The sequence below is a fragment of the Delphinapterus leucas genome, chromosome X (genome assembly GCF_059928025.1).
Source record: "Delphinapterus leucas isolate spDelLeu-1000000601 "Yukka" chromosome X, BTC_Dleu_Yukka2, whole genome shotgun sequence".
NCBI lineage: Eukaryota > Metazoa > Chordata > Mammalia > Artiodactyla > Monodontidae > Delphinapterus > Delphinapterus leucas.
In genome coordinates, this window is record NC_143150.1 from 116549647 (window position 1) to 116574802 (window position 25156).

The 25156-nt window shown below is 44.3% G+C and overlaps 1 protein-coding gene and 1 pseudogene across 5 annotated transcripts in view; one reads left to right on the forward strand and one right to left on the reverse strand.

Moving 5' to 3' along the window:
• Window positions 1-25156, forward strand: part of SH3KBP1 (SH3 domain containing kinase binding protein 1) — a 343295-nt gene that overhangs the window by 159746 nt on the left and 158393 nt on the right. For all 5 annotated transcript variants that reach the window (XM_030763169.2, XM_030763171.2, XM_030763168.2 and 2 more), the window contains one exon: window positions 19594-19697. In XM_030763169.2, coding sequence (XP_030619029.1) covers window positions 19594-19697 — 104 coding nt within the window. The remainder of the gene's footprint in view (window positions 1-19593; window positions 19698-25156) is intronic.
• Window positions 2417-2984, reverse strand: LOC149744398 (serum basic protease inhibitor pseudogene; annotated as a pseudogene).

Genomic DNA, 25156 nt, shown 5'->3' on the forward strand with positions numbered 1-25156 from the left:
TGTCAGCTTTGTATTGAAACCAAACCAAACCAGACTGACTCGGACGGCCTCCCTTTCAACCTTTAGATTGCATATTGCCAGAGGCAGGTGGGGCCTGGGTAACCAGCAAGACTTGATAACAGTTGACAAATATCCTATCCACTTTCGGTGGCTTAGAACTTGACTGTGAGTTCACTGAGGCTGGAAAACCATTTGTGTGCCTTTTTCTCCCTTATACTTCTGCCCAGGATGAGTCAGAGACCTTCATTCGAGGACTTATGAGACATTCAGATAGTTCACAGCTCTCACAGCCATTAGCAATCTTGGGAAGGTCATTTCACCTTTGAAGCATCAGTTTCTTCCTCTGCAGATTAGAAGGTTGATTGAGAAGTTTTCAGTATTTTTTAAATCTGGGGACCCTTTCTAAAAGTTTTTGACTCTTTGGATGACAAATTTCCTTATCTGCGTTAGCACATAACTAGGTCTTCAGATTAGGGTCATGGTACTGTTTATATATAGTCCTGTGAAACATTTTAACCTGTGTGCCCTCATTTTGGCTGTTAAGCCCTTTGGAATGTTAAAAAGCTAAAGGATCCCACTCTTCTCTTTGCAAACGCTATCCAGGGTCCCCAGGAAGGAATATTGGGATCCATTCTACATATTCTCCACAGCCCATTCGAGCTCCTGTGGCCAACAAATGTTTGTTGCATGAATCAGGTTCCCACATGCCCTGTCAGAAATTTCTGGAGAGCTTTAGAGGATTTTGGTTCTTTGCTGAGAAAGCCCCATGGTGGTTTTATTGGGTAATGAATTTAAAACAGTGTTTCTGCCTTTGGTAAGCCACTTGTTCTTGCCCACTGTACGGCAGTGCGGGTTCTTTACTCAGCTTGATTGTGCAGGGTTGAATGGGTGGTGAGATGTGTATTCATTTTGCGTTCACATTAGCATGTTTCAGAATCCTACCTCCCCCAAAAGGCTTTTTTCTATTATCTCCATTTTTATATCAGTAGGTGTGGGATAAAATCATTCATGGCAAATTGGGTTAACTTGCAAACTGTGGGTACCAATTCCATTCCCCCAACTTGGTTAGATGATGCGTGAAGACTGCTAGCTAAGTGATGTAGGTCTTTTAGCCTGTTTCATATTTCAAAATAAGGTTTTAATAAAGATATGTAAAATCAGCTCAAGAAGGGACTTGAACAGGTATTTATACCCCTATGTTCGTAGCAGCATTATTCACTATAGGCAAAAGGTGGGAGCAACCCAAGTGTCTATCAATGGATGAATGGATAAACAAAAGTGCTCTATCCATGCAATGGAATATTATTCAGCCCTAAAAAGGAAGAAATTCTGATATATGCTACAACATGGATGAATCTTGAGAACATTATGCTAAGTAAAAGAAGCCAGTCATAAAAGCACAAATACTGTATGATCCCACTTGAATGAGGTCCCTAGAGTAGTCAAATTCATAGAGACAGAAAGTAGAGTGGTGGTTACCAGTGGCTGGAGGGAGTGGGGAGACGGGGAGTTCTGTTTAATGGATATGGAAGTTTAGTTTGGGAAGATGAAAGAAGCTCTGGAGATGACTAGTGGTGATGGTTGGACAATAATGTGAATGTGCTGAATGCCAGTGAACTGTACCCTTAACAGTGATTAGAGTGGTAAATTTTATGTTATGTATGTTTTACCACAATTTTAAAAAAGAATCAAGAATGATATGGCAAATACTCAACACCCTTCTACCTACCATCAGCTAAGAAATTTTAAAAATTAATAATTACCATTGAAATGTCATATATGTTACCCTACCTCAATTGAATTGTGTGTTTTTTGAGGAGTGAAGGATGACTTGGGTGATAGAATTCTGGGACAGGAAAACTTTCCTTCTGCTTTGTTTTCCGCTTGCATTTGTTAGCTAAAGACAAACATACTAAACAAGTAGGAAATTAGTAACCTTTTCCTGGCCTTTAAAATTAGTGTTTCTAGAAACTTCTAAAAAGAAATCTTTCTAGAAACTTCTTTTACCCTTTGGGGCTGGATGAATATGGAGAAACAGTCAAGGGAAATGACACTTAACTTACCAGGTTAGAAGAATGATAGTGTATTTGCAGCCTTTATCTTTCCTGAGTGTGTGTGTGTGTGTGTCTGTGTGTGTGTGTGTGTGTGTGTGGTGTTTTTTTAATTAGAAAATGAATTTATTAAATATAAGGCCAGAGGTTGAAGCCACTGACAGATAATATGCAACATCACTGTGGGGAAAGGGGCTTCTTTAGTGAAAAGACCTCTGCCACCACTGACGCTCAGAACTGGATGTCAGAAATTCCATTCCTGCCCACTCCGAGGAGTGCAGTGATGGTGGCGTGGGAGATGAAGGTGAGGATGCAGTGAGGAAAGAGGCAGGGTTCTGCTGAGGAGGGTAGGTTTGAGAAGGGAGCAGAGGAGGAGGCTCAAATCTTTCAGAAGCAGCCACAGCCCAGCCCTGTGGGGGCCCTCCTAGGACTTCAGCATCTCAGGGGAGCACAGTTGCCCAGCTCTCCTGGAGCCTGTTGCAGCCATTGCAGGTGCTGATGCAGTCCTCCTTATCCAGGAAGTTGTTCTGCTTCCTTCTGCATCTGCCGTAAGCCAAGGTCTTGCAGAGCCTGGAGCTGGCGTTGTAGAAGTACCTGAACAACAGGGCCTTGCAGGGACCCATGTAGGGAGGCTCCAGGCAGAAGGTAGGCTGCGGGGCTTGGGCAGGGGTGCTGTTTTCATCCCTCTGGGTGCCAGCCGCCAGGGTGCCCAGGAGGACAAGAAGGGATGCAGAGAGGCAGAGCCGGCTCATCTTCATGGCCTTGCAGGAGGGCTTCTGAGTGTGTGCATTTTAAACATTTTTTGAGGACCTGTTCTGTGCCAGGCATTGTTGTATCAGTTATCTCTTGCCACAGTAATGCTGCATAACAAATAACCATAAAACCTCAGTGGCAACCAACAGTAAGCGTTTATGGCTTCTGAATCTGGGGTCAACTGGGAGCTAGCTGGGTAGTCTTTACGGTTTTGACTAGGCTTCCTCATGTGTCTGGAGGGCCGCTACCGTTTGGTTCGGCTTCAGCTGCAGGCCTTTGGCACCTCGGCCCTGCTCTGTGTGTCTTGCGTGCTCCAGCAGGCTAGCTTGAGCACATTAATATGGCAGTGGTGGAGGTGTAACAGAGCAAGTTCCCTTGAGGCCTGGGCTCCAAACTGGCACATTGCTACCTCCAGTTCACTTTGTTTTCTAAAACAAGTCACATCAGGTGGGGAAATCTACTCTGTCTTTAAGACTCCTTCCTCCATGCTGCCCTGCCTGACTCCACAGCACTTTAGATTACTGCCTCTTTCTGAAAACACTTGTTTTGCCTTCTGTGTCTTTACCCCTCTCACCCCTGCTCTACCTCTTTCTCTGTTATATTTTGCCAACTCCTCAAGTGTAAGCTATTTTTATGGTTCTGTCTTTGGCGTCTTCGATTCTGTCTAATTCCTGGGCTCAGCCACTGCCACAAAGCACACGAGCCCCCAAACCTCACCCCTGGGCTGGACCTCCCTCCTTGCTTCCCTCACCCTCACCTCCACTCTCAGCCACCCTGTGCTGGTTAGTGGTCTCATGGCTGCAAGTCACAGACACCCTGGTTTCACCTGGCGTAGGTTGTAAGGAAATGTCTATCTTGTACAACAGGAAGTCCAGAGGCAGAGCAGACTCCTTGGGGCCCAGGTTTCTTCTCCCTCCACCCTGCTTCCCGTTGAGTTGGCTTTGTGTTGTGGCCAGCAAATAGGGCAGTGGGCGTCCCTGGTTATACCTAGTGGGGGGGGGACAGGGGCTTCTCTTCTTTGAGATGCCCAGGGCAGACCCATCTCTGTCTCTCACTGTGCCACCCTGGCTTAGGGCTGCCCACCCATCCCTGCACCCATCCCTGGCTGGACCTAGCCCGGGGTTCGGTTGTCTGCCGTGGAGTCCCCAGCTGTCCCCACGTGGCCGAGCCTCAGATTCTCCTGCCTGTCAGACTCCCACTTCTGCTTGCTTCTGTATTTTCGTTGGCAGCATCGTGCCAGCCTTCAGTTCTTCCCATCAACACTTCATTTTGTTTTTGAGATTATTACTAAAGGCTTGTTCAGGGCTGGGCTCTGGGCTAACCTCTCATAATCTACAAGGCGGCCAGCTCAGCTGCTGCTCACAGGAGTCTAGGATTTGAGAATCCAAGAGTCCCGGGCAGCAGGGGCAGTGGGGACAGTGGGATCAGGGTGAAGAGAGCATTGTGCTCTGGGTGCCGTGCTGTCCCATGATGGTGGTGATGGGGGCACTTAGCCCTGCCTCAGAGGTCATCAGGGAAGGCGTCTGAGAGGGGCTTGCTTCTAAGCTGACAATGCAAACTTAGCAATGTTTCTTGCTCTTCCTTAAAAGAAAAATCATCCCTGGTCCCTGATTTGGACCCTGATCTCGCCTTTCTGTAGACCAGAGGTTGGCAAATCCCAGCCCATGGGCCACATCTGGTGCTACCTATTTTGGGAAATAAAGTTTTATCGGCACATGGCCATGCCCCTTCATTTACATACGGTCTGTGGCTGCTTTTGTGCTACAGCCACAGAGTTAATTGGTTGCCACAGAGACTGTGTGGCCTGCAAAGCCGAAAATATTTCCTCTGGCCCTTTACAGAGCAAGTTTGCCAAGCCCTGCTGTAGACGGATAGGAAAACTCAATTCCTGCCCTCCAGGAAGTTTCGTCTTGCAAAAGGAGACTTACTTAGGTATAGTATATAGAAAACTTGATCATGAAGCCTGTTGACATAAAGATATTTAAGTGCTGGGCTTCCCTGGTGGCACGGTGGTTAGGAATCCGCCTGCCAATGCAGGGCACACGGGTTCGAGCCCTGGTCCAGGAAGGTCCCACATGCCGCGGAGCAACTAAGCCCGTGCGCCACAACTACTGAGCCCGCGCTCTGGAGCCCGCGAGCCACAACTACTGAAGCCCGCGCGCCTAGAGCCCGTGCTCCACAGCAAGAGAAGCCATCGCAAGGAGAAGCCTGCGCACTGCAATGAAGAGTAGCCCCTGCTCGTCACACTAGAGAAAGCCCGTGCGCAGCAACGAAGACCCAACAGAGCCAAAAATAAGTAAATAATTAAATTTATTTAAAAAAAAGATATTTAAGTGCTGAGGCAAGCGGTGCAGGCAAAAATCAGCGTTGTTGGAGGAATCCATGTGCACTTATTTCTCTCTACTTCTCTCCCTCTGCTCTTCCTTTCTCTATTCCACGAATGAATCTACATTCATTTTATTGCCTCCAAGTTTCTAGATTAACACCTTCTAGATTTACAGTTTCAAAATTTACACTTTTCATGACACTCAGTTCCCTCCAGGGGGAGAGTAAAGGTGCAGATCGGTGTGGAAAATGAAAAGTCCGAGTGTGAGATACCATTTTTTAAAATGTACCTTTGCTACTCTCCCGTATTTCCAAGGAAAGTAGGACTTGCTTCAATAAAGGAGAAAAACCTTTATTTGCCTTGAACAAAGAGATAACTATGTGTATCAGTAAACTGTTTGTTTAGGGGAAAAAATTATCTTTAAAAACCTTTGCTTACAGGTAGCCCAGTCCCTTTATCTGCACTGCTCATTCGCCTAGAAACCCATCCTTTTCTGAATGACAATCTTCCAGAGGGGCCTTGGCAACGAAACTCTTTGTAGCCCCTAGAGGAAGCCCACAGTAACGGGTTTTGTTCTGATCACAACAAAATCGCCTGCACTGACGTAGAGAATGGACTTGAGGACACAGGGAGGGGGAAGGGTAAGCTGGGATGAAGTGAGAGAGTGGCATGGACATATATACACTACCAAATGTAAAATAGATAGCTAGTGGGAAGCAGCCACATAGCACAGGGAGATCAGCTCGGTGCTTTGTGACCACCTAGAGGGTGGGATAGGGAGGGTGGGAGGGAGATGCAAGAGGGAAGAGATATGGGGACGTATGTATATGTATAGCTGATTCACTTTGTTATAAAGCAGAAACTAACACACCATTGTAAAGCAATTATACTCCAATAAAGATGTTAAAAAAAAAATCGCCTGCTCTGTAAGGCAGCTTTTGTGCTATAGTATTGTATAGACCTCACTGCTCTTTTCTTAAAATTTAAGTTGTACATTTTATTTTAGATTCACCCTAAGTTTTCTTTGTTAGACTTATTATAAAAATAATACATGCTCAGTGTGAAAAATCAGTAAAGGAATGTCATGGTAACAAAAGTCAAAAAGTAACTTAAAATCCCTTTCCTCATTCATATTCCCCAGAGGAGACCTGGCTCGTGGTTAACTCCTCAGAAGATCTCCACCCATGTCTATTGCGATGAACCATAAGAAATTGCAGAGATTTGACCACAGAAGTGTCAATTTCACATGGTACGACCTAATCTAAGCACATAGTGATACAGGCATATTGGTGTTTTAAAAAAAATACAGATAGCATCGTGTTGTTTATAGTGTATTGCAATTCGTGATGTTAGGTTGAAGAGAATCTTGGAACTCTTGGCATAACGGTCGTTTAGAGCAGTGCCACTGTTTAATAGTCCACCTGTAGATACACCGTGACTTGACTAACTAGTCCCCTAATTGAAGGACGTTTAGGATGATTCTGGTTTTTCACTCTTCTGAACAATGTAGCACTGAGCATTATGCATATACCTTTGTACATTTCATGTAAGTTATCTGGAGCATAGCTTCGTAAAAGTGGAATTGCTCTTTTCTGGATTTTAATTTTTTTTTTTTTAAGAACTGGTCAGATGCCTCTGGTCTCAGTTGGACTTGCTGACCTTAGGGTCCTTCATCCTCCAGTGATACCACAAAGATGGGACCTCGGTGGAAGCCAGGCAACGCATCCAAGCAAATCCTGTGCAGTTATAAACATTGGCACAAACTTCCCTCCCTTCATGGAACGTTCGTGCACTGACTGCCCAGCCGGCACTGGGTACACGCACGCAGAGAAGACAGTGCAGCTGACTCGGGCTGGGAGGAAGAGGTGTATCTGGAGCTCTGTGGGTGCACGGAAGCCCAAGTGACCTCTTTATCCTGGTGTGGCAGGGGGACCTTGTGATGCTTTCCATAACTTTACTGGTTTGAAAAAGGAGAGAAACGCAGGGCTTGGTTGGAGGGGGGACATTGAGGCGGTGGCAGGTGGCAGTCTGCAAATTAGCTGTGCTGGCCTTCGTGGAAGGGAGCAATGGGCGTTGAGCTCAGCTGAGCCAAGGTGCCAGATGACAGAGCAGGGCTCTCGCCAGCCACTGACCCGGGTAATAAGAGGGCACTTGGCCAGCAGCCTCCTGAACACTGTGCCACACGGCTGTTCGTGGATCAGGACCTGTCAAGTTGCCCAGTGTGGTTCTTCTTTTTTTTTTAAATGTATTTATTTTTATTATTTATTTTATTTTTGGTCGCGTTGGGTCTTTGTTGCTGCACATGGGCTTTCTCTAGTTGCGGTGAGCGGGGGCTACTCTTCGTTGCAGTGCACGGGCTTCTCATTGCAGTGGCTTCTCTTGTTGCGGAGCACAGGCTCTAGGCGCGTGGGCTCCAGTAGTTGTGACTCGTGGGCTCTAGATCTCAGGCTCAGTAGTTGTGGCACATGGGCTTAGCTGCTCCACGGCATGTGGGATCTTCCTGGACCAGGGCTCGAACCTGTGTCCCCTGCATTGGCAGGCGGATTCTTAACCAGTGCGCCACCAGGGAAGCCCACCCAATGTGGTTCTTCTGTCATGATGTGCTGCTCCAAAGCCTGTGAAACATTATGGCAGACAGGGTCCAAATGTCATGTTTACTGCTTTATTTTATGTGTGTGTGTGTGTGTGTGTGTGTGTGTGTGTGTATAATTCCCCCTTGCACCTTTGAGTTTCCTTGCAAACCATAATCTTGAGAGCAGGGATTAGAAGTTCTTAACTTTTAAAAAAATTGCTTGGGAACCTGTTTGCCAGTCTGGTGAAGCCTGTGTACCGCTTCCCAGAATAAAGTTTGTAAATGAATAAAATAAAATACATAGGATTGCAAATGAATACAGTTATACTGAAGTACAGGTATCAAAATATTGCAAAAGCTTGGGCTTCCCACCTGGTGGCGCAGTGGTTGAGAGTCCGCCTGCCGATGCAGGGGACACGGGTTCGTGCCCCGGTCCAGGAAGATCCCACATGCCACTGAGCGGCTGGGCCCGTGAGCCATGGCCGCTGAGCCAGCGCATCCAGAGCCTGTGCTCCGCAACGGGAGAGGCCACAACAGTGAGAGGCCCACGTACCGCAAAAAAAAAAAAAAAAAAAAAAAAAATTGCAAAAACTTAAGCAATACATATTCCTTTATTCATGCATTAAATAGCAAGATCCAGCAGTGAGTCTTGAAGCGATCATAATTTTGAAGTAGGGATGAGGGTAAATGATATTTCAAGGTAGCTGCAATGACCATGATGTGAAGTGAAAATATCTCTCCACATAATAGGGAATAAATAAAATCCACAGGTGCTGCTAATCCCAGTGTGGCTTGTTGTCTATATGCAGAGTGGAAAGAAAGACCAGGTTTCACATAGAGGGTAGTGACAGTAAAGATGTAATTTTCTTCCCATCTGTGTTGAGACCCCCTGAAATCTATCCACAAACCTCAGTTAAGAATCTCTGCTTTTGGATACAGAAGAAGGAATTGGGATGCAAACCCCCATTTGCATCAAGAAAATTTATAAAAACTTACACTTCCCCCCTCTTTATTCTGATAGGGATGAGAAAGGAAACTATATTAAAAATGAGTCAGAATTTAGCAAACATTTTGATTACCTGCAATAAAGATCTTTCCCCTACTTCCGAAAGAGAAAGATACGTGGAATTTTCTGTCATTCTCTGAATCTCCCAGGGCCATTTTTTGGTACTGATTTTGAGAACTGGGATACTCCAGATTTGTTTATGGTGGGTATTTTCCCCTGAGAATTCTCTAGGCAAGAGAGGTGGACCCCAGATGAGGGTTTCTGGGATTTCCTAGACCTTTGTTTCTGTTCTTACTGTGCACGTGCACGCGAGTGCTACCCATCACTCACTCTCCCCTCATCTTGTTCCCTCTGCCTCCCGCTTCGCTGTAAAAGTTAGAGATCTCATAGGTCCATTTGTCAGCAACAAAGTTTGAGAAGGCCTTTAAAAATAGAGATGTTAGAAGGAGTGTGTTGGACAGAAAGGAGAAATCTTATTTATGCTCAACAAATCACTTATATTTAGAATTTTCCTTCAGTTTTCCCTTTGAAATTCTGTATTCTTATTTCACTTGAATGACTCTGCATGGAGCATGTAAAAGGAGATCAAACAAAACTCTATAAATAATGTTGAATTCTTTTGGGCATTTTGCCCAAATCAGCCTTGCTAAAGCAGAGAAAAGCAGTGTGCTTTATGTATCAGATTTTCTCCTCTGAACATGCAGACTCCCTCCCCCAGAGAGATGGCGGCCTGGGCTGGGGGAATTGAGCCAGGGATGCTTTGGAGAAGTGTCCCCCAGTGTGGTCTGCTGTGGGCCTGGTCATTTGGATTAAGGACTGTGCTGAAAGAGCAAACCAAACCCTGGGACCAGCCTAAGGAGAGGGGAAAACCAGGAGGATGTTTAGAGACGCCACTGAGTTTGTTTTCCAGTGTGATTCCTTTATCTCACTCTATTGGGAAGGGAAGGTTGGCAAAAAGAAAATTGGTTGAACTGGTATAATGAACAAGGCTGCCTTTTAGCGTATTTGTTCATGTGAAGACAAGTGGAAAAAAGGGCAGGAGTCAGGTGGCAGCAAGCCCTTCCGTAAAGTAGGTCTGCCCTCATCATTCTAATCTTATACATGAGAAAAACTGAGGTTGAGAGCTCAAGTGGGCTGCACGGTGTGGTCGCAGTGCTGGGGCCACTGGGTTATCTGTCTTTTCGGTGTTGTGAGACCCAGGATTCTCTTTATGTGCCTTAATGCTATCGTTATGAACCACGTGTCCATGAGCCGGAAAATCAGAGTTCGTGTTTCCTTTCAGACAGCTAATTCACACCAGTTTTATGAGTCAGTTTGAGGTGGAGGCCATTGTGTTTGAAGGAGTTCTTTGTGCCCCTGGCGCCCATATTATATTATGTGGCTTCTATGGAAATATCAGGTGACAACGTTAATATTGAAAATATCCATGTGTAGCTCCTCTTAGCAGAAACTCAGCTTGTTAAATGGATGGCCCCTTTCTGTATTTCGCTTGCAGTAGAAACTTGATTTTTTTTTTTTTGGTCGTGTGTTAATTGGCTGATTTTAAGACTGCTTTCAGTGGCTTCTTTAAACAAGGCATTAGACTCTGAAGTTTCTAGGACTGAGGGAAGATCAGGGATTTGCGTCCCTCCCTCTGTTTCTAGATACCTGGCACCTGGGCTCACAGATTGATGGCGAGTGGGCATTCGTGATGAGACAGCATCCTCAGAACCCTCGTGAGGCACATGTGGGTGTTGGTAAATGAGTTGCATTTGTTGAAAAAGGTGTGCATGAAAGCGCTGAGAGGTGTCAGAGCTGAAGGAGTGGAGAAAAACATACACTGACACTTGGAGATATTTCAAATACAGTGGGATGCAGGCGGTGCTAGAGAAAAGCAATTGTTGTTAGAGGAACCCAGAGAAGGGGCCCCAACGGCAGAGAGTGTATGTGTGTGTGTGCCCTTCCATACCATCTTTTGTGCCTACACAAATGTGTTCGTGCACACACACTCTGCTTCTCTCATTCATTTAATTGTATTAGGTCCTAACATATCACTTGAATGTTGAATGAATCCATTTATTCATTAATAAGCATTTGTTGAATGCATACTCTTGATAGGTCCTGGATAATAGGAGTAAATAAAAGAGTCCCTGGTGGGAGCTAAGGAGGGAGGGAGGTGGGGTGTGTGTGTGTGTGTGTGTGTGTGCGCACGCGCAAGCGTGCATGCGCTTGCAATGTGGGGATCATATACATATTATGTGATTTGGTCTTTTAACTTAATGTACGATGGGCACCTTTTACACATCAGTACGCACAGAGCTGCTTGCCTGGTTTAATTGGCTGCTGAGTTTCCCATGGCCTGGATAAACCATGATTAATGGAGCCATTCCTTCGCAGTGGACCTTCAGGATGTTTCCTGTGTGGGTCTCTGTGTGTGTATGCATTTGCTATTAGAAGAAATGCTGCCCTGAACATGCTTACACATACATTTCTTCCTACTTGAAACAAGTATTTTCTGTCTTAAAGAGGACTAAGTTTAAAATCAAATATACATCATTTCTTGTTGGGATCTAGCCCTGCTCTACTGTTACGTAAAATTGACAGTGGACCATAAATTTGGAAGAAGGGAGCAGTTAGGAGTATCTCAGGCACTGTTTAGTATCACCGATGCGTCGGGCTACAGTGTTAGTGGAGAACAAGACACCTTCAGCACAGTGGCAAGACTACAGGGGCCACCATCTTCCCATCCCTGCAATAGGTCAGGGTGGCATTGGCTTTTTTTTTTAATTGGTGAAAGGCACATAACATAAAATATAGCATCTTAACCATTTTGGCATTGGCCTTTAATGGGCACCCTGCTTAACATCGAGTTGAGGCTTTAACTCTTTTCCTCCACCCTTCTGGTCCTTCTTCAGTGCTCCTTTGGGAATTTGTGTTCACAAAATCAGAGATTCACAGTCCACAGAATGTGGACTAGGCGCTCATTAGTTCATTCGTCCATCCATTTAGCAAGAATGGATCACATGTCTGCTCTAACAGACACTGAGCTAGGTACTGGGATCCAAGACAAGTAAGGAAGGGTCATTGGCCCCAGTATCACCTGATGATGGTACTGTGTATCTGCCTTCCCTTCCCTGCGTGTCTCATTCCTCCCACCACGTTTTTCAGGCTTTCTCTTTCACTGTCCTCTGTTGGGCCCTCTGCCTGCTTCTAGGCTCCCGCCCCCGAGCTGTTCTGCATACCCCTTCGCATCAGCCACTTCTCCCTAGGTCACTGTCCTCCTCACATCTTCCTGTCACTTCTCTGCCCAGAAACCTCCTCTGGGCAGGATCTCATAAAATTAAGCCCTCATCCTTCGCTTGGTATCCAAAGTCCCCCGGAAACACACTCCCGCTCTGTCTTCCTGGTATTATCTTGGGTTGGTGGAAGAAGAGGGCTGCAGACCACAACTTATTTTACTCATGGGCCTCGTACAAGTTATCCAGGCTTTCTGGGCCCATCCATCAAGATGGGGCCAGCACCCCTAACCTCACAGTGCTGGTGTGAGGACTTGAGGGGCGCACACGACATGCCTAGCACGGTTCTTGGCACATAGCAGACACCTAGTCAATGTTCATTTCCTTCATCTCCAAGATTCAGCTGATTTTCCTTATGTGACTTTTGACTTCACCCACCTCCCTCCCTGTCCCCTGTGACTCAGAGGCCCTACTAACTGGTTCCCTCTTGGGTCTACATTTTCCTCCTGTATTCTGGTGGGACCTGGGAGCAAATGAGCACTGGCATAGCTGTAACCTCTTTTCAGATGAACTTTGCCTTTGAAGGAGAAGGCAAATGGATTTACTGTTTTCTGCCATGCAAAGATGTTGATGATACACATCCCTTGGAGAATCGAGCAGGCGCGTCTCCAGGGACCAGACAGTGCTGGTTAATTAAATACCGTACATTTCCACTGCAACAGTCCAGCCACAGCCAAGAGAGGTCTGTAAGGAAAGACCATGAGTTCCTTTTTTCCTGGCATGCCATCAGCCTCTGAAGTGGCCCCCTCTTCGTCTGAGTTACATTACATTGGAAACAGGGTGATGCAAGGGAATTTTTCCAGGAAAAGGTATGATGCTGGGTCCACAAAGTCAGTGATTCAGCTTTCTCTTCCCGTGCACCCAGAATGTACTGGATATCCTGAGTAAAATGGGTGATTCTCCACTTTTATTTAGTTCGCTTTGTATTGTTTTTCCATCCTGAAATAGGAAACCTGGCCCCTTGCATAAATTGATGTTTCCGACTCAAAAAACAGCTTCTTCAAGAATCCGGAATGCTGCTCAGTAACTTGGGGAGTTGCTGCACCCCTGGCAGTGTTTGCTAATTAACGATAGCAGAGACTACCATCTTTTCCATCCCCCGGCCCCAGGAACACATTTCCAGAGCTAGAGACTGCTTACTACAACTGTCCCAAAGGCCTGTGAAATAAAAATCCCAGCACAGCAACATTCACCTGGGTTATGTATTAGGATAACATGGCCAAATAAGTATGATTTTTTTCCCCTTTGGGGAGAAGCCAAATATAGGGCCTGTATAGCATGGTCTGGAAGAGTCCCATTTATTTTTTGACAACTGACCTGTCTAGATGTCTCTCAACCCTGGCTCTATGCTAGAATCACTTGGGGAGTTCCTAAAATTCAGATGCCCAGGCTACACCCCAGATTGGTGACTTCAGAGAATCTAGGGAAGGGGCCCAGGCATCTGGTTTTTTTCCTTTTCCCCCTAAATATTTTATTTAGAAAAATTTCAAATGTACAGAAAAGTTGTAACAATAGTACAATGGACACCCATCTAGATTCACCCGTTGTTAACATTTTGCCACATTTGCTTTCTCTCTCTCTTTCTCTCGCTGTATGTATATGTGTATACATATGTGTCTGTATGTATGTGTACACACACACACACACACACACACACACACACATCCCTTTTGTTTTTTCCTTAAACAACTTGAAAGTACATTATAGATATCAAGACACTTCATCCCTAAATACTTCAGAACAAGGACATTCTCCTATGCAACTGCAATAGAATTTTTTTTTTGCAATAGAATTAACACACTCAGGAAATGTAACATTAATATAATGCTATTATCTAGTATTAGTCCATATCCAAATTCCCCCATTTCTTCCAATAATGTCCTTTATAACCTTTACAAGAAACCCTGAATCCAGTTAAGGATTGCATTATATTTAGTTGTTAAATCTCTTTACTGGTTTAAGATCTAGAACAGTCCCCTAACCTTTAAAAAATCTTATGCGATATTGATTTTAAAAAGATTTTTTTTAAACCAGGTCAGTTTTTGTCAACTGTCCCTCATTATGGATTTGCGTGATCTGGATTTGCATGTTTCTTCACGGTCAGATTTCAGTTAAACATTTTGGGCGGGAGCGTTCTGTAGGGGATGTTAAGCCCTTCTCAGTGCATCACGTAAGGAGACACCTGATATTAATTTGTCCCATCATTGATGACATGAACTTTGAGGCTGTGTCTGCCAGGTTTCTCCATACTCAGGGGACCATTTCCTTTTGTAATCAATGAATAATCTGTGGGGAGATACTTTGAGACTCTCTAAATATCCTAATCCCCAACAGGATTTCACCCAGTGGTTTTAGCAACCATTGATTCTTGCCAGAAACAGTTGTTGCCATGATGGTTATAAAATGGTGATTGTGTGTTTCTATCATTTCTACATGCATTAGTTGACATTCTTTTGTAAAGAAGAGCTTTCCCGTCTTGGCCCATAAACCTATCTAATCTTATCCATCCATCTAGCTAGCTCTCAACCTAGCTACCTAGTGAATGTATCATTATGGGCTCATGAATTTTTTTGAAATGAATAAATCCTTTAGTACATGCTGCTGTTGTCCCAGATTTGGCCAGTGGAAGCCCTACCAAGCTGAGCCTTGTGTCCTTTACAAATTACCCCTCAAGCCTTAGAGTGTTTCGTTAATTTTGTCATAACCACATATTACAGTCTCACTTTGTATTTTCTTTGCCCCAGCCCTGGAAGAAGCCATTTTTCTATGGAGACCTTGTTCCTTAGGGGCTGCTGTTAGGACGTTATGGGGAGTTTTATGGAAGCTCCCCAGGTGCTTTCAGGGTACAGCCAAGATTGAGAACCACTGGTTAGTGTCCTCCAAAGGGAGACCACTTGTTCCCAACAAGGTATTTTCCTGTTCTCACGTGTAATTAGTGGCTCTGATTCGTTGTTGAGGTTTAGATTTTTGTGGGCAGTGTCACTTGCGGAGTCAGGTTTAAATGCAGGCCCCTGGCCTCAACCTCAGAGAGTGCAGTTCCGTAGGTCTGCCTTGCAGGTCAACATTCTGACCCAGGTGGACCCCAGGCCATGTCTGGAGAAAATGCCAGAAGTAACCCTGAGAATTAGGGGCTTCTTCTGATGTTCCTCTTTGATTTTATAAATGTTTTCTCTTTTGTAAAATGACATCAGGATACTGCTGTGTTTCCTAGGCATGTGGTGAGGCTCCATTTGATTAATTTAGTGAGTTTCTTGGAAATATCAACCCTCTTAGTTATACTCTTGTTCTGTCAAGGAGGATGTGGGATGAAAAAAAAACATAGTCTGTATGAGTGTTGAAACTTTTCAGTGTACCCAAAGGTTTTTCTCAAGCACTGCACTATTTGTTGTTATATTTTTGTGGTCATTGAATGAATTGACCTAGTAAAGTTTTCAGCTGTTGTAAGACCCCGGAAGGCTCTAAAATATAGATGTGTGTGCTGTTCCTGAGGCTGGGTCATGGCATCCTTGGCAGTGTCTGCTATTTCATTTTTAGAGAATGTGAATATACGACATTTCCGCCCCATCCAACCAGCTTTATTTCATTAAAATATGGGCTCCAGTTGCCAGCAGCTGTAAGGAAACGCTCCTGATTTGTGGTTTGTCACTTCCTGGTTTCACAACTTAACCATGTCCCATGTTAGCCCAGCTAGTCCCTTCTGCAGCCTCAAGACTCATAGCCGAGGATTCTTCTTAAGAACAGTCAGACAGGGGAGGCAGTCTCTGGAGTTGCATCTCCTGACTTGAAATCCCTGACCCTTCTAGCACTTTCTAGCTGTAAGACCTCTGGTAAAATACTCAGTCTCTTTGTGCCTCCTCTGTCTCCTTGTCTGTAAAAGGGAGGGTCCAAGATCTACCCTCGACGTTCAATGTGAGAATTAAATGCACTAATGCATATAAAGTCCTTAGTAGTCTCTGGCACACAGTAGGTGCTCAGTAAATGTTAGCTGTTACTATTTTATTAAACAAAGCTGGTCATGAATGGAAGGTGGTTATGAGATCTAATGAGGGAGTTGAGGGTGCCTGCCTTGTCACCTGTGTTTGCCTATGTTCCTCTTTATGAATGCACGTTCATGCATGTGTATTTTGTGGCCGTCATACAATATGGCGGTAGAGAGACGTGTCAAGTATGCCTTATGAAGTCTGCCTCAGTCATACTTTTTTTTGGTAAGCCATGTGCATGTGCCCATATACATTTGCTTGTATGTCCATAAAATTCGTGTCCGTTACTTCTTTCAGTTATGTGTAAGGAGCTAAGTGGTCCTGCCTGAAAAACACACACAGTGGCAAAAAGAAAAAAGCCCAATGAAATGTATTAAAACTTGAGTTCATGTGGATGGGGCTCTGGGCGTGAGGGTGGTAGCTTAAACGAAAGGATTCTGAACCACAGCCTTGGGCAAGTCATGCATTTTTTTCCTCCAGTTTATACCAGCTACTGAAAGGAGATGACATTGTTGTCTACATACCTCTTCAAGGAAGGTCAAGACCAACTAGTAAACATCAGTGAAATACCAAGAAAGGAAAAAATGGCAAATGACATCCTTAAATTCCCTTAAATTTAAGATGGACAGACGCCACTGAAATGCAGTGTCTCCTAACATCAAATATCCCCCCCGAACTGGGTTTTACATTGGGTGGAACTGGCAAACAAGATTGAAACAGTAATTTGCAGAAGTCGAGGACTGGAAAGCAGCAGTGCAGGAGTTTGGAAGTTATCTGTAATGTGAAAGCCGTGGAGAAGCCCTAAGGCTGTGTTATGCAGTGTTGTGGGAAGCAGCTAAGTACAGATTGCAGAGAACTTGGGATGAGGTGTGAACTAAATGGGTTCATCCAGCATTGGAGTGAGAGCTCTGAACTCAGGCCAAGGACATACTGCCACTTACTAGCTTGGTGACCTCGGGTAAGTCACTGAGCCCTACTTGCCTCATTTGTAAAATGTTTGCTCATTCTGGCTCTTTTCTTTTTAACTCATGTGGTTGGCAAGATAAGTTAGGGTGGTGGGTATCAGGGGTGCTTTAGAAAAGATCACAAACTATCCCAGTGTCGGAGGGAATAATTGTTTCTGCTTGGGGTCGTGTCAGGTGACCTTTTCCACCAGTGACCTCTGGATACCTCCCTGTCGGGCTCACTTTTCTTGGTCTTGTACGTTGACAGTGTGCTTTATAGGTCTTTGTGCCACCAGTTGAATAACCTTAGAGGTAGTTAAGAAATACTGACTTGTTTGTGCCCCGGTCCAGGAAGATCCCACATGCCCCGGAGCGGCTGGGCCCGTGAGCCATGGCCGCTGAGCCTGCGCGTCCGGAGCCTGTGCTCCGCAATGGGAGAGGCCACAACAGTGAGAGGCCCACGTACCGCAAAAAAATAATAATAATAAAAAAATAAAAGGGGAGATACTGACTAGCCTGGCAGAGAGAGATTAGTAAGTGTGCTGTTCTTTCTGATTCCAGACAGGGCGTTATAGAATTCTGATGGAAAGATTTGGTTCGAGAGAAATATTATTCTGTTCTAGGTCCTGACTCTGCTGGGTTAGTCTTTTCTCGAAGGATATATCGCCTCTCCTTCACCCTTTGTGTAGTGTTGGGTTAGATGCTACTTTTTACAGAGGGTTCTGTGAAGATACGAACTTACATTTAACTAAGTTTTATGACTTCAGCTAACAGTAGGTCTTTACATGTTATTTTTAAGTCACTTTGGTCAGGACTTTGGTGACCTCTGTGGTTATGAGTGTCGAGTTTCAGACATTTGTCATGTTTACTTGTTTCGTGTTCAGATTGTATCTGCAGAGTTTGTTTTGAACGTAACATATAACAAGTAAAGCTCTTAAAGATTTATACAACTTCATCTTAAGAGGTGTGTATGAGGGCAGGGGAGTCACAGGGGGTAGGAGACAGGTGCGGAGATCACCTCGTCATCGAGGCTTTCTTGGCTAGAATGAGCAATCTGTATCCTTTATGACAGAGGGCTTGATTTCCCTTCCTTTGTGTTGGAAGCCAGGGAATAGCGGTGGAGTTCTTTACCCTGGAGACCGTTCTTCCTGACTTCCCGCCTGGGAAGAGCTATTTGGGGTGAGCCCTCTGTCCCTGGAAGAGCCTTGGGCTGCCTTACTCTGCCCGCTGACAGTGCAGTTAGCGCCTGGGAACTGGCCTGAGAGCTCTGCATTTGTTCTCATCGAGACCAGCCAGCTCGTGATTTCGCACAAAGAGGTAGAGTGTATTCACGTCGTCGCCAAAGATGTGATTAGACGAGATATTGATTCTGAACTTCTGCCCTCTTCCCTCTGTTCAACTCTGTTCTTCCTTAGTGAGGTTCAGGCAGAAAAAAGATGGAACAGAGAGAACTAGGCCACTGGCTTTTGATAAATATTGATCAGTGAGCACGTCAGATGTAGCAAAGGGCTGTCCCTTTGTATGATGTCACCCTGCATGGGGGTCTCAGTGTGGTCTGTGATCACTCCTGCGGGGACTTGCTTTCTCAGGGAAAGGTTAGAAAAGAAAAAGAATCCCTGTAGGCAGTATCCAAAAATAATGTAAGCATTTCTAAATGTGTTTCCTTGAAGTCGTTGATCCCTTTGGTTTTCAAGGCCATGCGGTGGCAGGAAGGGATCAGGTGAAGTGGTCAGCCTTGAATGACAAACTTCTGAGCACCGCTCGTCTCGTTTCCTCTCTCTTATCCACCTCTTCCCAGCTTGGGCCTCCACTGCCGTCTGTCTGTCTCTGCCCCGCCGCTCCCCGAGCCCCGTCACACGCACACCATATGCGTGTTCTTTACTCCCACAGTGCATGTCTGTGGCGTGGACAGTTGCATCTGTACTTGAACTGCTCTAAGCCAGGACCTCCCTGTTGGGCCACACTGGGTGAGTGAGATGCTGTGACCTTGAGGGTCCTTCAGTCAAGTGAAGTGTGGCCCTGGTTTTTATCTTGATGTGCCTGGGTTGGTTCTGTGTAAGCAGCCAGCGATCCTGTTAATGGATCCCCTGGGACAGAGGGAAGAGGACAAAAGTGGATTTGCTGAACTCCTGTGGGACATTTGAAATGGTGCCAAGAGGAGGCTGAAATGTAAATCAGCCCTTGCTTATCAGCCTGAGTTCCAGCATGTTAAAAGGGTGATGATTAGTAAGAAGAAGGCCAGGGTACTTCATCTTTTCCTCTGCACGTTTGGGAAAAAGTTCCTCTGCCCTGCTAGCATTAGAAGCAGACCATTCTTTTTCCTCTACCATATCACATCAGCTTTCATTAAAAGTCACCAGCAGCAAATACAAAGCCCTATCCACGGAAAACCGTTTAAGGCAACACTGTGCCCCAGCGCTTCAGGGGTGGGGTTTTGCCTTCTGCACAATGGATCGGTTTCTCATATCCATGCCTTTCGGACCCAGCAGCTTTTAAAAGACCAAGAAGCATTGCTCTGCTTTCTCCTGCCTCTCTCAGAGACCAGAGCTGCCATGCCTCTAGCCGTGTCCCAGAGAGCATATGTGAAACAAGTCAGCTTAATTTGCCTGCATGCCTAGGACGCCTCTCTTTAAAATCTAATTTTGAGACAAGAGCTGTGTCTGAATATTTTGCTTTTCCCATGCAGGCGAGCGACGGAGGCGCCGGTGCCAGGTGGCGTTCAGCTACCTGCCCCAGAACGATGATGAGCTTGAGCTGAAAGTTGGCGACATCATAGAGGTGGTAGGAGAGGTACGTGTGCCAGGCGGGTGGGCGCGGTGGGCTCATATGGGCTTTCAGAACCCACCCCTGGCTGGTCGGCCTTGCTGTGGGGGGCGTTAGAGCTCAAGAGACCTTGGACATCACCTGGTTGAGTCTCTTCCAGAGGAAATTCCTCCAGAGAGGCCTGCCACCCAGCAGGGAGGGAAAAAGAAGTGGCATTTATTGAAGACCTAGTATGTGACAGGAGTGACAAGGTTCTTTACGCATGGGCCCGTTCACTCATTGTAACCACTTTATTTTGTAGAAAAAGAAAGAGGCTCAAGAGACCCTAGAAGAGGCAGGGCTGAGGGTTGAAGCCAGGTCCACCTGGCTAGAGACCCTTGTTCTTGCCACTGCACTACATAACCTTGTTCCTGTGTGGTCCTGGCTGCTCAGAGCCAGCCCTGCTGGTGAAGTGTCCCACCAGACACTGGCACGGGCTTTTCAGGCTCCACTCCCTCAGGCCTGGGGGATCCTGGGCTTCGAACTTAGCATCTGATCATTCATTCTGATTCGACACATGTATCTGCATGTAGAAGTACAGTTTTCCAATTGCTTTGGTTTCCTGAATACCATTCAACCTTACAGAAACCCATGATTTCCCCCCCCCCAAAAAGGAAGCCAGAAGTCAAGGAGGAGGTTAAGGGTTAAGTGAACTATGATGTGGGTAGAAGTGGCAGGGCTGATGCTAGCAGCCAGGTTTCTTGACTCTCATATAAACATGAAGTGAGCATGCATCAAAGCTTTACTTAACTCACTAATGAGGGCACCTGCAAGATTCTTGGTAAGGCTGGCTCAAAGAGAACGGCGAAAGAGCAAAGTATTCATAATGACTGAAAGAGAAAAAAACTTGATTAAGATTGCTAAGTTAGATGCACAACTACACAGCGTCCTGCAGGGCAGTGAAACTGTAACCTCTGAGGTTATCTTTTCTAGGGGATGAATCTCTTGCATCTCTGCTGGTCAAAGTTTATTTTCATGGTTATCTGACAAGACTCATTTGTTTTGCTTTTGGTTTTCTACCGGTTAACATCTACACTAACAGAGTTGTAAACTATCTCATAAATAGTGTGTCAAGCAGATACCTGTCCCTAGAGGGTCAGTTAATGGGGCTCCCAGTGTGATACTGGGAGGACATGCAGTGGCCCCTTTGGCCTATTTCCCAGCTTTGGATAATTTATATTAGTATGTCATTCATTCACCATTTTTTTTATTCCTGGTGCCAAGCAGGGCACATAGGAGACATTTGTTGAAAGCTGAATGAGTTAAAAATGAATGCACAGCAGAGAAGAACATTTGTGCCAGTGGTAGAAGGGCACAGTTCATGAGACTGACACCATGGAAGAAATTCCAGGGGAAAAAATAAACAGTTGTGACTAAAAATAAAAGAGACTTAAAATTTTGGTATGATTTGAAGAAAGTTTAGCTAAACAAAGAGGACAACAAACAGGAAAAAAATTTGCAATAAATTAAGATGAAAAGTTATATGTAACATATGAAAATATTTTAGAAAGCTACTATAATAATGGTAAAGTATAGATAGATCTGCTATAAACACACCTCCCACAAGGGGAAATAAAAATCTTAACCATGAGAAAATGTTCTGCCCTGCTATCAATTAATCAAATTAAGACAATAACGGGTACCTCTTTTTGAAAATCCTAAAACAGATTTAGTGGTAAGACTTGGCAATGCCTAGAAGAACTGGTGACTTTGTATATCTTTATGATCCTTGTATGAAGCTACTTAACAAGCACATCAATAGCTATACAAATCTGAATTAATACCCTTTGACTCAGTAATCTTACTCCTAGGAATTTATCCATGGAAATGGTCAACAGAAAAAAAATATGTGAAACATGTTAATTGCAGCAATGCTTGTGATAATGAAAAGTCATCAAGAAAGGGAATAGTTGTGTGAATTAAGTCATATTATCCAGCTAGAAGATCGTGAAGCCATTAATATGGTAAACGCAGAGGCCTTTAAATCTGTATTTATTACAATACTGTGCGTTGTAATTATGTTACATTCCACTAACCTGAGAGCTTTTCAACAGTAGGGATCTGGTTTTTATCTATCTTTATATTCATAGTACCTGGAATAGTGCCTGAAACCTAACATATTCTTTAATAAATGCTTATTGAATAAGTAAATGAATAAATGGAAGTATGAAAAGTTTTTTTTCCAAAATAAATGAATATATCAGCCACAGATTTGCATACAGTAGGATACAGTCATCTAAAATCTATCTTTGTGCATGTGATCAAAAATGGAAAGGGACCCAGAATTGAAAATGGTTCTGTCATAGAAGATGATTTTTCCTTTAATGTTGTAATAATATTTTAAGAAATACAAATTAAGGTGAGGAAGATTATTAATAAATTTCTGGGAAATATTGCCCATTCTCAACTGCCTGTTGGCTCCAGGGAAACCGAACGAGGGTCGCTAAAGGAGAGGAATGATTGCAGGGCTGTTATTCTCCTTGCCTGGGAGAAGAACTTCACCACCGTCTACGGTCCCCGCCTCCTTTCCATCCCTGCCAGCTCTGTGCTAGGCTTCATTCTGGGCTTGCTTCAAGCAGGAAAAAGGAAAATTAACTGTGTAGCCTATGCTATTTGTGTAAAACAAAACATAAAGGTTTACCTTTTAATCCATATTTTTTAAATTATATCATCAAAAATTAATTTCCCTATTGTTGAAATTTACTTGTCATATTGCAGATCCCGGGCCATTGTCACTGTATAATATAAAATCTGCCCTTTTCTCTTACAATGGGTGTTATATAAATGCCATTGAGTAGCTATTGTCTAATTCCACAGAAGACTAAAAACAAAATAAACGAAAATCCCAAATAAACAAAAACCCTTAAATCACAGGAGCAGGTTGAGATAAGACCATAGTAATAGCTTTGCAATACTATAGAATCAATCTATTGGTCAATAAAAATATAACGTATCGTATTGTGTAGGTGTGTATATATATTTTTATTGATTGATTAATAGATTAATTCTACAGTATTCCAAAGCTATACACACACAAATGCCCATACTCCCTCCCACCCCAAGAGACAATTCCTAGGAAGGTTTTGAATGTATGGACCGGTTTTTTAGAACAGTTGAATGAAGTAGAGAATCCTAAAAAATGATATACATATATCTTAACATGTAATCTTAGCTTAAAATATAAAAATGTATATTTGTCTGCCATTTGTCAACACAGCCTCGTAGAGCCAGGGCATCTCCCTTAACTATGGGTTTGCTGGTTTGAGTTCTATCCTCTCTGCATCCATGATGCATCCTCTGCTATTCCACTGGTTTCTTTAAAGTGGATTGAGGACAACATAAGTGAAACAATCAGGGTTAACAATTCTTCTAAAATTCTACACTCCCTCACCCCTAATCTCTTTTAGTTGTCTTTTTCTACACCTGTTTCAGCACCGTTTTTTTTAAACCTTCAAATTATTATCCTATTCCTTCTCACCACTAGCTTTTTCTCTTCAAACCTACATATTTTGTACTCCTTAACCAAATTGTGTGCTAGCAGGAAGAGCAATGGATGGAAACAGGTTTGGGTGGACACGGCCCTGACCCTTGGTAGGGTGAACAGCCCTTCTGGCAGAAGTTAGCAGCTCAGCTTGGATGGGTCTCTGCAGCGTGGCTAGAGGAGAAATGGAGGGTGTGGGGCGGTCCAGGAATGAGTAGGGTGAGCAAAGTGAAGGTCGCTCAGGAAGCGCTCACCATACTTCTGCCTCCTGGCTGGTCTGCAGGGAGAAAAAAAAGTCACTGTGCACTTAATGGGACTGGGCTGCCAATCCAAAAGGAAAGCTAACAGGCTAAATCCCCTGTAGGCATTTTTAAGGAAATCATTGTAAATACACACTTGTGACATTTTTGTCCAGCGTGGGGAGGATTGATCAATGCAGGCGAAGTTCTAATGATAAGAACAGAGATGGCACATGGACAGGGTTACCAGGAGAAGTGGCATTTGAGGGCCGCTGAAGTTTTGAAACTGGCTTGCTGGCCTATTGTTGGGGTTTGGTTTTTGTTTTAAAGTGCTTTGAAACCTCTTCTTCTTCCTATCTATGTTGTCTAGAGCCTGGGAAAGGCGCTGCGTTTCCTCTTGTGCTAGATGAGCTTGGTCTCATCCAGTCTCTCCTCGTGGTGGCCCAAGGGGTGTTCAGAGATTCTGGCTGTTATTTGTTCTTTGTGGTTAGTTTTTGAGGTATTTCCCAGTGGTCCCCAGTCAGGCTGGCTAGATACTGAAGACTTCACTTTCTGACTTAGAGCTTAACTTGGCCTTGTCGTTTGCAAAGAAAGGTCACTTGCATTTCCTAGAAACTTAGGCATCTTACTTATTGTGCCATGGAGAGAGATTTGGTTCTCTCAGCAGGAGTTAAAGAGGCCCTTGAAATTCTTCAAAACTTTTAACTCAATCAGACAACCTCTGTGTGTGTGGATGGGCAATTTATCCTCATTTCATTTTTGGTGTAAGAACTCTGAGAACTCGCATGTGCAAAAGGAGGCCTTTTTGTTTTGTGCTTGCCCAAAGCTTGACGGGGAAGTCAGGTTCCTTTAAAAGCTGATTAATTAATAGGTGATCAAAGCACACCTAAATTCTTACCCATTAAGGCACCCTTTGCTTTAGAAGGGTTTGTATCCCTTTTCAAAAAAAGATAACATTAATGTAAGATTTTTTAAATTGTAATTTGATAATCTAGAGAGCCCAGGCTGCTGTACAATTATTTTTCCAAATAACTTTGGGGTGTACATCTCTGATTTCCTAATGCACAGAGATGGTAGAACGTTCATATTAAGGAGGCGGAAGCCACGTTTTGAAGCAACGATGATTAGATTAGAATCATTGGCATACAAAACAGGCGACAACCACGTAAAAGTAACATCTTTGCAAGTTTAAATGTATTTATAATAGATTGGCATAGCTATGGGAATTATCAAATATTTGAGTGCTTACTTGGTAAGAGAAACTGTGCTTATAGAGATCCAAAGATTTATTGAACAGAACTCTGCTTTGAAACATGCTTGGTATAGTCGGGGAGGGTAAGATATACTCAACTAGAAGGTGACTAATAACCTGAGATACTGTTAGAGTGGCAAATAATGGTGTTGACAAATGAGAGAGGAATTTGAAAACAAAGGTACTCAGTGAGAGGGAAGAAGATGCTTCCTAGAATAGGTGACATTTCAACTGGACATGTGGAAGGTGAGGAGTATTTGGATTCATTCAGCAAGCACAGCTGTATTGTGTAAGGCGCTGGGCTAGTCCCGAGGAAGGAGGGCAGGACGTTAGTACAGCTTTGCTCTGAGGTTGGGGATGACCTGTGAAGCTTTGGGCGCAGGTGTGGAGTACAGGAAGCAGGAGCTGGCAGATGCAATCAGATGGGAAAAATGACACTGCTGCCCACACTGAACTTTTATTTTTTAACATCTTT